The 13,520-nt window shown below is 41.7% G+C and overlaps 1 protein-coding gene across 4 annotated transcripts in view; it reads right to left on the bottom strand.

The window, feature by feature from the left end:
• Positions 1-13,520, bottom strand: part of CORIN (corin, serine peptidase) — a 121,052-nt gene that overhangs the window by 6,763 nt on the left and 100,769 nt on the right. For all 4 annotated transcript variants that reach the window (XM_081019837.1, XM_081019840.1, XM_081019839.1 and 1 more), the window contains exons 17-20: positions 5,067-5,189; positions 4,482-4,531; positions 2,749-2,923; positions 431-702 (exon numbers count right to left, since the gene is read on the bottom strand). In XM_081019837.1, the coding sequence (XP_080875963.1) occupies positions 431-702; positions 2,749-2,923; positions 4,482-4,531; positions 5,067-5,189 (620 nt within the window). The remainder of the gene's footprint in view (positions 1-430; positions 703-2,748; positions 2,924-4,481; positions 4,532-5,066; positions 5,190-13,520) is intronic.

Below are 13,520 nucleotides of genomic sequence, written 5' to 3'. Positions count from 1 at the left end.
TGGCTAATGACTGCAAGCTGTCACAGATTCCGATTAGCACTGTAGATGTTGCTACCAAGCCCCAACGTTCCTGGACATTCTGAGAACACTACTTTCCTTGGCAGTATGCTTCCCACTTCCAGGAAGCCTCATACATACACATCTTATGCAAGGGCCTAGGGCTCTTATTTGTGGCTAAACAGTAATGAAAATGCAGGTACACATACAATTCTCTCCCTTCTTTGTATTCCAGTCCCTATTCAGTTCAGTGTAAAGTGAGAACAAGCTGTGGACTTTGGGTTTATATTGTGCGTTCTAATATTCCATAATACCCAGCAAAGATTCGTCATTAGTGTTGAAACAGTAAAATTTCCACTAGAATCAGATAACTAACAGAAGTCAATGGAAGATAAACAGATTTGTGTTTAAATATGGAAAACATTAGTCTTACTTTTGTTGCCCATGTGTCCCCAACCGGTGATGTAGCAATAGGTATCTGGCTCGACTAGCCGCTCCCTGCTGGGTAGACAGATTGGCCGTACATAGCCTGTCTCATTGATGTCTTCATTGAGTTCCACAATGCTTATATCATAATCCACAACAGCACGGTTATAACGGGGGTGCAGAATAATAGTCTTCACCATGCGGGTCTGCATGAAGACTGAAGGATGATCCAAGTTGTTGATGCCAAACACCACTTTCCACACAGCAGGGCTTTCTCGCCTTGTGAAGAGGAAAGAAATAATATATGCCGTTAGTTCTGAATTTATCTCTTTCCAAAGAAGCAACTTCAAATGCTGACATTCTTGGAATAAGCAGATTTCTTAGATCAACTTCAATCAGGGTCCAGGCCTAGTTATGGCATTAAAACTGCCTTGTGCACTATGTGGACTAATCTATGATGTGAGAATTACTATGGGAGTGTTGATTCTTCTAGACATTTTGGCAGGCTTTCAATAGTGTTGATCATAGTACAGCATAACTGTATAACCCTCGCCCATGTTCCACTTGAGGACATAATCTTTCCTTCTAGAATGTTTCCAGATCCTTAACTCTGAGTCACAGTGCACTATGAGGAGATTACACTGCACAATAATATATAGGGGGAATAGTATTGAGACAGCAGACCAGAGAACAAAAGAATGCACTATTCTGTAAAACAATGAAGAAGAAATACTGATTATTATGCAGATTGCTACAGAATGAAGAAGGACTGAATGAAACAATATTCAAATCAAACCAGCAACTCAGTTATAATGTGAGATTAGAATGTACCAAATATGGATAAAAGGGAGATAGTGAGAAATGTCAGGCAAGCAAGCGGAGCCTAATTGGTATAATGAAGGGAAATAAGTGTGTGCAACAGCATGGCTAAACTTAGAAATGGGAGACAAGAGAAAGACCAGAAGTGTAAAAGGAAAGAACTATGAACAGATACAGAAATTGCTCTAATATAGATTCTGTAACTTCTCTCTCCTCTCTTTTTTAAAAAAAGCATTTACACAGCAGATGCCACACGAGTTGAATAAATAATTGGTATCTACAGAGTTTGAGATGCAGGCAATACTGAGACAAACATATTAATGGACTGCTTGTCCATCCGCAAACAGAACTAGTGTTTCAAATGCCTTTAAAGTGTTTGATTTTGACACAAAGGCTATTAATAACATGGCATGCAGAGGCTGGAAAGTCAAATCATAAAGATATTTCTCTCCTCAGAGATTTGTTCCATTTTTCAATCCCCTGAGCCCAAACAAAGAAAGACTTTTCAATTTTAAATGCATATCCTTGGGCCAATAAAAAGTCATATTGTGAAAGTGTTATCTAATAATAGCAAACTAACCATGCATTTAAAACATCTGAGACATCATATTATGAGTGCTGTGTTTCAAAGTGATGTTTATAAATGATAGTCAGCATGTGATGTTTCTGAGTGTGAGGGGCAATCATAACTGTACTGGATTTATAATTCAGGAATTAAGAGGGGGATAGTAAATCTCCCTCTTCCTACAGTTTGGGCTACTGTACAAGCTAGAAGACATATTTGCTGCTCCACCCACTTTTTGACGTTAGTTCCACTCACCACACTCACATACCAGCCCTGGAAAGTTACCCATGAGGAAATGCTTCTAAATGCAAGCTGGGATTAGTCACCGGAGAAAATCAGTTTTCAATAAGATCAGTGTAACATTTGTATTACCTCTTCCAGCCCACAGGGTTTAATCCATGTGCCCGATGAACATTGTGCAACACCAGCTTAGGAATGATATATGTGCCTCTAACAAAACATTCAAGGGACGCGGGTGGCGCTGCGGTCTAAACCACAGAGCCTAGGACTTTCCGATCAGAAGGTCGGCAATTCGAATCCCTGCGACGGGGTGAGCTCCCGTTGCTCGGTCCCTGCTCCTGCCAACCTAGCCATTCGAAAGCACATCAAAGTGCAAGTAGATAAATAAGTACCGCTCCAGCGGGAAGGTAAATGGCGTTTCCGTGCGCTGCTCTGGTTCGCCAGAAGCAGCTTAGTCATGCTGGCCACATGACCCGGAAGCTGTACGCCCGCTCCCTCAGCCAGTAAAGTGAGATGAGCGCCGCAACCCCAGAGTCGGTCACGACTAGACCTAATGGTCAGGGGTCCCTTTACCTTTTACCTAACATTTGTATTACCTCTTCCACCCATAGGATTTAATCCATGGGCTTGCTGAACATTGTGCAACACCAGTTTAGGAATGATTTATGTGCCTCTAACAAAGCATTCTCAGCACCACTCACCCTTCAAAGCAGTGTGCCACAGTCAAGACCCATTTCTTTGCAATGAGGACACAGCCACATATATGCCCACTTGGCTCACTCTGCAGGGAGCACTGCCAAGGCCATCGTCCTGGGCGACTGGTCCTGCCACCAAGGATCCTCTTGCTCATGCGAGCTGCAGGGCGACGGCCACAGTCTGTTAAGAAACATATGAAGCATTTTGCTGCTAAGGACCAGAATATTCAGTTGGCTACAATATGCTGAAGAGCCCATCTGAGGAACAAGGACTCCTCAGCAGTAAAATGAAGACTTATGAATAAGCTACTCCTCATGAGTAGACCAAATCTGCATGCAGACGGCTTGTAGCTGTGTTCTATATAGGGAGCACCCAGTTCAGCTGCAAGCACAGTGTGCCGGAACAACATATTTTCATCAGTTCCCTGATTTGCGTTTCCCTGCCACCTAGGTGCTCACTGGAATACACACACATCATGCTTGGATATCAGACTGTTTCTGGACCTTGTTTCTTGTACTTCCCAGGTATTTGGATTCTGGACCATGGACGTAGCCAAGGGAGGTGGGGGGCAGCTTCCCCCCCCCAATCATTTAAATCAATAAAAATACTGAGGTTCTGCCCCCCTAACACAAATCCTGGCACACCCATGTGTACCGCCTGAAATACACAGTGAAATAATTTGGTAGTGTGGTATCATCTTCAGAATTGGTCACGTCAGTGCTCACCCTTAACGCTAGATCATTTATCTCTGTAAACACCATATACTTTGCTCCATTTGTGGGGGGGAAACTATCTCAATTAAGCCCTAAGGTCTGCAAACTCCCAAAGTATGTCAATTGACAAATATTCTGTGTCTTTTGTCAAACTATTTATGAAGTCAAAATTACACCACTCATGCACAACAAGGTCTCAGTAGACTTGGGGTAATCTCAGTTTTCAGAAACACAAAAAACATTAAGGAAGGAACCCCCAACACACAATAATGAGAACCAAGTGTGCTCAGTGACATAGAATTCTGCCTGGAGGGGGGGGGGATGAAAACTTAGTAGGAGGCAGAATGGAAAAGAATAGTGGAAGAAGATATTTAGAAACAGAGGGAGTCATCACATTGTCGGGGTTGGTCATATTCTGGTTCACAATGAAAAGCTGTTTTTAGATGTCCCAAGGGATGGAAGTGAGAGGTGTCCGTAAATATCAACAGCAAATTAATCAAGGATCTTAACCAACAGGGAGTGGGAACAGAATGAAGCATCCAAGAAGCAGGTATGGCTGAAAAAGAGGAGCACTCTACATTGCAGCATTTTGTTGTTGGTCCCACTAGTCAATGGCTATTAGGGTAGTAATGATGGTCATATGGGACTTCCAGGTTCAGGGGCACTAAGTCACTGAATGAAAGTTCTTAGGGCGTCGCAGCAGAGCTTCCTCATGGGTTGTATCCAACCAAGTCATAGTCTGAGTAGACCCACTGAAATCAGTAGACTTGACCAACTTAAGCCTACTGATTTCAATGGGTCCATTGGATATACCCTGTTCCCTTTAAACCCTAATTGTGGGCTTCTTGGGAGGAATCTGTTTCCCACTGCGTTAAGCCAGATGTTGGTCTATGTGGATCTTTCAAGGAAATTCCTAGACTCTTAAGCAGCCATGTGTATTCTTAGAAATCAATGGGACATATTGGTGATTTCCAAGTTACCTACCCAATTTCCTTCTTCATAGTTAGATAAGTTATGTAGCTTACCTTCTTTGGTGCAGAAAAGGGAAACCATACTCCTGCTTCTGCATGGCAACCTACAGATAGAGATACAAAACTTTTGTGAAGAACAGGGTCTTTACACATACACTCCACCTGTTTAGTATATAAGCACATGGATCATTTATCCACTGAATTTCTCTTACAGGCACCAATGGTCTTCCTATCTCATTAAACGAAGTACATCAGAATTGGAGAGCTCTTGATTTTTAGAAGCTATATTTTTGTATTTAATTTACACCTGCAGACTATGTGAATCTGATCTGGCAAACACCCCTACATTAGTTTTATCACTGTCAATGAGATTTTGGAATCTGCTTGTAAAACTCAGGTGGCTTTGTATACAAAGTGTTTAAGTGTTAAAAGGAATGTGAAAGGTCATATTTCTGACATGAACTAATAAACTATGAATTTGAATCCTTCAGTGTGAAATTTGAAATTTTATACAGGCATTCAAAATACAAAGTGTCAACATCTAAATTCCCAAAGTTTCTGGTTTGAAAAAAATTACCAATTTTAAAGCATAATTTCATTTTCACTCTATCTACAAATAGAAGCACAGCTATTTCTCACCCTTTCACCAAAAGGGCCTGCAATGTGGATATATTTTTTGTCTCCCAGTCAGACTGTAGATTTAGCCATTTCTCATATGGTGGCTGCTCATACTCTGGGACGATTTCTGTCACAGGTGGCCCCCTGAAATAAACACACATTGAAGGTAGCTTAGTACATTTGTTGATATTAGAATCTGAAACTTTTTAATGGAAAGAAAGAGGATGCCTCAGTTGCGGTGGAAATGTATTCCATGTGCACTTCACGGAAAACCCTTATTGTTGCTAAAGCTGAAAGCTCATCATTACCATGTGCTCACTGCTTAGTATATAGGGTATTTGGACACCAGAGCCATTACCACCAGATGCTTTCAGCATAGGCAGGCAGAGGCTATATGTAAAGTGCTTTTAAACATTATCCTCCCTGTACACAGGGTTGGCACAAGTAAGGGTTTTTCTGTGGCCTTCAAATGGCCTAAGTAATTTCTAAGACAGCTCTCAAACAGGCAATTGAATTATATCCTACTTTTGCATATGCTTCAGGGAGAGATTTTTCCAAAGTTGGACCAGATAACGTTTTATTATATTATTACAGAGAATATGTCTGACTTCCAGAAGAAGAAATGAGACTTGGAAATGGAAATTGCAAGAGTTCTCTCTAGGGGCTCAAAGCATAGCTCATTTTTCTTTACATCTGTCTAATGCATTACTGTTTTGTTATAATGTTAATGACTGCATTCAGTGTTTGTGGTCTCCGTGGATTTCTTCTTCCTGGCCATTCTTCCCTTACCCATTATGTGTCTGTCAATCTAATTCCCACTGCTTTTCTAATAAGATATTATCAGGCGTATTCATAGAGAGCAATGCTTCTCCCCCTTAAGCTGATCAAGGGAACTATTCAGATAGAAGAATATCTCAGATTGTACTGAAATCCAGAATCTCTTTTTAAAAAGGCTCAGAAGCAAATAATCAGATCTGGCAAGTCAGCAAGTCCAGTTTCTGCATCCCTTTGGGTAACTACATTTTCCTTCTGTATTCAAAGTTCTCTATTACAAGGCTATTCATGCAAACACTTAAGCCCTAAGGGATGCTATTGATTCATCAGGTACTAACATTTCACTAAATTATTCATTCTCCCTTTGTGCTCCCCCAAATCAGTTAATTCACACCTGGAAGGGGCAATGAGATACAGTCTTTTAAAAAAACAAATCCTTAAAAGATTTCTCTTAATATCTTTTGTCAGACAGATGTCAAAGTTGAATTTTCAATAGAGCATAATAAAGTCATGCTAAATAATTTCCACACCACTCCAGAATACGGAATCATTTTGTTGATAAAAGAAGTTGTGGGCCTAGGTGCAATGGAGCCGTGGTGTGGAGCACAGGCAATAAATCAATACCAGGAGGCATGTGTCAGATTTAAGTTGGCCACTACTTTATTGATTACAGATGCAAAGGTTTGGTTAAGACATTGGACATGGATCCAACGATCTACCAGCTCGCCAGCTGGCAGATGAATTGGGGTTAACCAAATTTAGGGGTCTGCCTATGGTGTGAACTGCATCCATAAAACCCATTTGAAGGCACTGTGGCCCTTCCGCCTCTGAACTGGGTGTCTGGAAAGAAGTGCCTCCCTCTAAGATCCCTCAGGGAGATTTCCCCGTTGAACAGGGTAGGTGGGCCCACCTCCTGGCTGCCTTTCTTGCTTCATCCAAAAGCCTGTTCTGCCACTCAAGTTGGCTAGCTCAGGCAACTCACCACCAAACTTACTCCACCTGCAACCAATCCAACAAGCCATTGCCAATTGCAAATAACCGTATTTTTTGCTCCATAAGGCGCACCTGACCATAAGGCGCACCTACTTTTTTGGGGGGGGGGGATTCAAGAAAAAAAATATGCAGTTCTTGGGGGCTTCTGCGGGAGGTGGGGAAAGTGAAAGAGCCTCGCTCTGTCCCTTCCCCCACCTCCTGCAAAAGCCAGGGATAGCCATGCGAAGCCTCCCCAGGGCAGCGGGATGAAGGCTCCCCGCTGCCCTGCGGAGGCTTCGCGGGCTACCCCAGAGCTGCTCAGGAGCTTGTGGGGCTGGCGGGGGAAGCCCAGGTTCCCTCCCCCCCAGCCCCAGGGACCACACATTCGCTCCATAAGACGCACAGACATTTCCCCTTAGATTTTAAGAGGGGGGAAAGTGCGTCTTATGGAGCGAAAAATACGGTAAGTGCTCATCATCTTGTTTGAACAGGGTCCCATCATTATGTATGATTTTAGGGTGTGGAACCAGCCTTCTATCACGGGCCTACACTATCCACCACATCACTCTGTCCCCTTTCCTTTGCTCTCTATTTACTCAGGTGGGCCTGAGGCCTCACTCATCAGCTTAGACCAGATGATTGTCATAGTGGGGTATGTGGAATGTAAAATGTTTATGGCCATGATAGCGATTAAGGAAGCTGCTCCCAGTGAAAGGGGGGCAAATAACCTATGCCTAGCCTACGTTCAACTATGCCAGGTTCTTGGCTAGGATTAAGAAAGACCTATTAGTGCCACTTCTCACACTGCAGTTTTAGCTGTACAAAATACAGAAAATAGGAATACAACAAATGTGTGTTTTCAAACTTTGTATCCAATATATGCACTCATTTAGGAGCTCTGGTTGGCTACCTGCTGACAGCGGTTTTGGTGGCAAATGTGGGTTTGCATTGACATAATGCACCATCCCGCCACTGGCCGCCCTTATACTCCACAGCCACTGCTTCACCAGCATCCCACTGCAAGCTGCCCTTACCTGAAAGACTGCTTCCTCCAATATGTACCTACTCAAACCTTAAAATCCTCCTTGGAGGCCCTGTTCCACATGGCCACACTGAATAATGACATGAGGTGGGTAATCCTCAGGGAGAAAACTCTTTCAGTAATAGAACTCTACTAAGACCTTTTAAATAAGTTCTGCAGTCTGGGCCTCTCAGTTTTTAAATATGTGGTATTATATTGTGGGTGACTGTAGTGTCTGATGTATTTCTTTAGTTTTTATAGTGGTACCTCTGGTTACGTACTTAATTCATTCCGGAGGTCCGCTCTTAACCTGAAACCGTTCTTAACCTGAGGCACCACTTTAGCTAATGGGGCCTCCCACTGCCGCCAGTGCGCAATTTCTGTTCTCATCCTGAGGTAAAGTTCTGAACCTGAGGTACTATTCCAGGTTAGCGGAGTCTGTAATCCAAAGTGTTTGTAACCCGAGGTGTTTGTAACCCAAGGTACCACTGTATGTTTTATTTTGTATTTAATTTTTTTGCTCATTTATTGTAAGCTCCCTAGAGAACTTTATGTTATGGGACAGCATACGCATGTCAAAAATAATCAAATATATTTTAGGGCAACTTTGTATGCTCACCCATAAGATATATGAAACATATTAATCCTTTGAAACTTTAATACGGGTTGATAAAGGCCCATCTAAATTTAGCACATTCAGTCTGAATGAAGCTTACTTGAAAAATAGCCAGGTTTCTTAAAAAAATAGTATTAATTATTAATATTGTTGTTGCTGTTGATATTATTCACACTGTGACACTGCAATTTAATTAAACTTAATTACTGAATCAATTAGTAAGGGCCAATTTTTATTGGTGTATTTAAGACTTAGAGGAACCACGTTTTTGCACCATTGCAGCCCCAGGCAACAGTGGGTGCGTGATTTTTTTGGTGCAGGCTGTAGCAGCAGCAGCAGCGGAGCACGGAGAGGAGGTGGTGGTGGCTGTCAGCTGCGCTCCTAGCCGACGGAACCTAAGCCGGGTGGGCTGGAGCCTGTGCACAGTGTGACTAGGAAGGAATTAGAAGGAAGGACACGATCCTTTCCTTTCCCCCCTGCTTGCCAGGAGGGCAGGGGATTTCCCTGCTCTTCGTTGCGTTTGAGCAAACACAGCAACCGAAAACAGTGGGCAGTAAGACCCTGAGGCAGAATGCAGGAAAGCCGCAACCTCCTCTCTTTAGCCTTCCCTCCTCTGCGATCTGATTTTTGCCTGATTTTTGCCCCTGTACTCGGGCCAGTCGGCTCCAGGGACCACACATTCGCTCAATAACACGCACAGACATTTCCCCTTACTTTTTAGGAGAAAAAATGTGAGTGTTATAGAGAGAAAAATACGGTAATTCATTCCGGAGGTCCGTACTTAACCTGAAACTGTTCTTAACCTGAAGCACCACTTTAGCTAATGGGGCCTCCTGCTGCTGCCGTGCCGCTGGAGCACGATTTCTGTTCACATCCTGAAGCAAAGTTCTTAACCCGAGGTACTATTTCTGGGTTAGTGGAGTCTGTAACCTGAAGCGTATGTAACCTGAAGTGTATGTAACCTGAGGTACCACTGTATATCCTTCCCTTCCTTCCCACAGAGCTCAGAGTAGCATTTAATTTATGCATTTAACAGGTCCAGGGAGTCTGCTTCTGTGAAGAGTGCACCACTGGAATAGGAAACTCAGGCAACAGCACAAACTACAACTTCAATGAACAGCGATTTCTGTTTTCACACTTATCGCCAACATTACTTCCCATGATGAGAAAAGCTTCAGGGTTATGATGAAAAGGCTAATTGTCTGGGTGGATTTGCGACATTCCACTAAAGCAATGAGAAAGGAAGTAATTCACACTTCCTCGGTCAGCTATTCCACAATCCAAAGAGCTGGAGATGCATATGCATCCCATGAGGAGATGCCGAACCACTGGTGCTTCCTTTCAAACTAGTTGAGTACAATATCTGAAACCATCCTCTGTTCCTGCTGAACAGGCAACTGAAAATGGATTAGAATTACCCTGTAAAGGGCTGATTCACACATACCTATTGATGTCTTGAAAACCATCCATTGTAGACCCTCCAAGTGTCCCTATTTTCCAGAGGCATCCCTGATTTAGAGAAGCTGTCCTGGTTTCTGATTTGATCCTAGAATGCCCCACTTAGGATGTCCCTATTTTCACTGGAGAAATGTTGGAGGGTATGGAATTATCCAACCCCCGAGCCATCTGAAGGCAATTCTGTATAGGGAAGTGTTTTTTTTTTTTTTAATGTTTAATGTTTTATTCTGTTTTATATATATATATGTTAGAAGCTGCCCAGAGTGGCTGAAGCAACCAAGTAAGATGTGTGGGGTATAAATAGTAAAATTATCATTTTGGAATGGGACGTCCCTATTTTCATTGGAGAAATGTTGAAGGATATGCCACTGGCTGGCTTGTATGTATGAGCTGAGTAATCACAGATCATATGTTGTGGCAAAACAATCACAACCCCTCAAATTCAGTGCTTTTCCATAGATTCTGTTCACACATTCAGGTATGAATAATCAAGCCCTCGTTCACGCATGCATGTACATCACTTGATTTTTCTACATTTGATAACTGGTTGTTGAATGTTTCTCAACTCCATTGAAAAGCACTGCATTTGAGGACATTTGAAGTTCTAGCTGTACTGTTAGATCTGAGATGGCCCGTGCAATTATCTGAGATTGTAGTCGTCAAGTAATGAATGGACATGTGTGAACCAACCCCAAATATTGAATAATCAAGTGATGAGAAATCAAGGGAACTAAATGTAATCTGTTTTGACACTGTCTTTATAACTACAGTCAATACTGACTATACAGAATAGGTTGTTTTAAGTGCTTGATTGCATAAACAAACAAACAAAAAAGGATCTTAAGTGATTGACTACACTCTTTTTCGCCCTATAAATTTCAATTTTTAGGTCAACATTAACGATGTGAGATTTGATATATATCTGTAGCAAGCAATTTTTTCCAAACAGTGCTCCTCCTCAGCTGATATAATAATAAATTTACTTCTGCAGAAAATGCTTCGGGAAAGGAACTGGAGAATCATGAAAAATACTTCTTAAAATCCTCCAAGTTCCTTAAGGGGCACCACTACACTCTGCAGCTGATCAAAATCTATTTCTCAGTTTCAGCTAGATTTATTTTAGAATGATTTAAAACAGGTACTACGCTTTTACCAAGCACACTGCAGATTAATGAACAAAAGTGATATTTTGGCAAGGCTTGTATGTCAGAGCAGCCAAATGGAAATAATCTGAGCAGAACTGGTGGAAGGAACAAGATTCAGGTCCTCCCTTTGGATGTTATTGACTTCATAGCTTATTTATCATACATTTCTCTGACATATTAAATAATTAGTTCTGCAAGAACGATCTAGCATATTGCACATGGTGAACTGTTTATTGCCTGCAGTTAGCGTGGTATAGTTTGTTTTCTTCTACTCTTCATTTCTGAAGTTTGGAATTAGGGGAACTTACAAAGTTTGTACTCCATCAAAGTCATTACAAGCTGAACCTAACCTCCAATGAAGTTCTGGCCTTCTAGCAATGAGTTCACAAACATCAACAGAAGCCCCCTCCCCAGCTGTTTCTTTCCCTTCCACCAAAAACAGGCCTGGCAGTGACAAGGACAATGTAAAGCCCTGCAGGAGGCCTTTCCTGAAGAACTCAATTTCCCCCTTGCACCAGAAATGGCAGCAACTCAGCCAGGTGCCAGGGACTCTGGGAATCTATGTTTCTTAGGGTCCATGTTCATCATGCAATAAATTGCTGCAGAGGAGAACGGTCCCATTGGGATTACTGTGATTGTCATGAGTAAGTTTGACCAGTAAGACATGAAATATGGGAATGCTGGTATATATAGCCTAGGATAATATGACACATTGCTTTTGAGAAAGGGGTGTGTCAAAGAGAAATGTTATGTAGTGTAAGGAGAGATACACTAGAAGCAACATAACATTTTACAGAAGGCAGCAACTCAGATGCATCTTGTCCTACAACTGAAGAACAAGTATTATGTGGCATCTGTAATGGTGCCAGTTCTGCAGATCAAAGTGCTTGAATGGACACATATGGGGAAAGCTGCTTCTTAGATGCTGCTTTTGTATCTGCCACTTGTATCTGCCACACCACAATTTCTTTTTCATATAGTACATGAGATGCGTAGAAATATGAAGTGTAAGGCTTTGGATCAAAGTGCACAGTAAGCAAGTTTTGTGATTCTTTCCTCCACAGTTTTTTAAAAACCAAAGCAACCTGGGGAAGGCTGTGTGTGAGCAGAAGACCCTCAATCTTTCTCCTCATGAATGAAAAAAGAGCTTTATCATCATGCATTTATCTGGCATATTTACCACCTGGAGGGCAATTCTGAGCTGAGGGGAAACAGATTTCTCTTCAAGTGCCCTTGTGCTCAGCAAAGGCTGGGGTGCTTTGGATTTTTAAAAAAGGAAATAATTCCATATACTGTGTAGTTTGAGCTTAAGAATAAACAGATAAACTATTAAAAGCAACTGTAGGCTGACGTAATTCAGACTAGTTGTAGTAGTACACATTATAATGTACTGGTTTTGGAATAATAGTTTTGGAAAACTTAACACACTGCTAAGCAATTGGTAACATTCAGAGAATGAAATGAATCCCACTGAAACCCAGTAGGAAAGCTATTCATGCAGGAGTAATTTCCACATGGTGTTTTCTTTTTTCTGGAGTAGAAACTGCATGCAGAATGGAAGCAGATGCACATCTGCATTGCAATATAATTTATGATGCAAGGCCTCTAGCACAGACCCTGTTGTTCTACAATGCAAATGAGGTTCTGCATTCTATCTACACTGGAATTTAGATGGGAAAGTGTGTTGACCATTGCTGTTGGGAGTAGCATGGTTGCAAATGACTATATTTGAATAGGAGCTAATTTAGTGCAACTAAATTTGCAAAAGAATTGGAACGCATTTAGCTAACATGTCTAAAATAACTGATTTTAGGTGCCCCAGAACCTCTGGTATGAAGCACAGTTGATAAACTCTTAGTGGCTGACATTTAAGACACCTTTAGGTGATTTTTGAGAACATCCACATGTACATGCATATCATGCTTCACATGCATTTAGTAAATCAGTTGTTGTTTTACCATAGCAGACTAAATTACAGATTGCTGTACTATTTATTCATTACCCAAGGTGCAGGAAGTCAGCAATATAATATAAACAGTATAGCCCATGCAGAGCATGCTTTGATCCACACACCTTCAATACCTATGAGAGCTTTGCTCAGTTAAAAGTCTACAAATGCAGCATTTAGAGCCTGCACTGTTAGAGATCGTCAAAATCCAAAACACATTTTTCTTCTTCCTAGATATTTCTGAGAAGATGGCATGGCACTAAAACATTCTTCTATTCTCTCTTTTGATGAATGTTTTAGCAGCAGCTAAGAAAACATGCAAAATAAGTAAATCCATAAGCCAGGTCAACTCACATACAGCAAAAAATTCCACCATTCATCATACAATTTCACAGACCACACCCATAGCAAATGAGAGGCACCTGGAAGTACTGCCCCCCCTACTCCAACATTTTTCATACATTTCTTTCACCAACCTTAAGAAAAAAAGTTTTGCAGATTCACCTCTCAGTCACCTAACCTGATTTTCCTCAAGGAAAAA

This window comes from Podarcis pityusensis, assembly GCF_964106645.2.
Source record: "Podarcis pityusensis genome assembly, chromosome: 9".
Lineage (NCBI taxonomy): Eukaryota > Metazoa > Chordata > Lepidosauria > Squamata > Lacertidae > Podarcis > Podarcis pityusensis.
This window is presented reverse-complemented; position numbering and strand designations above follow the sequence as displayed.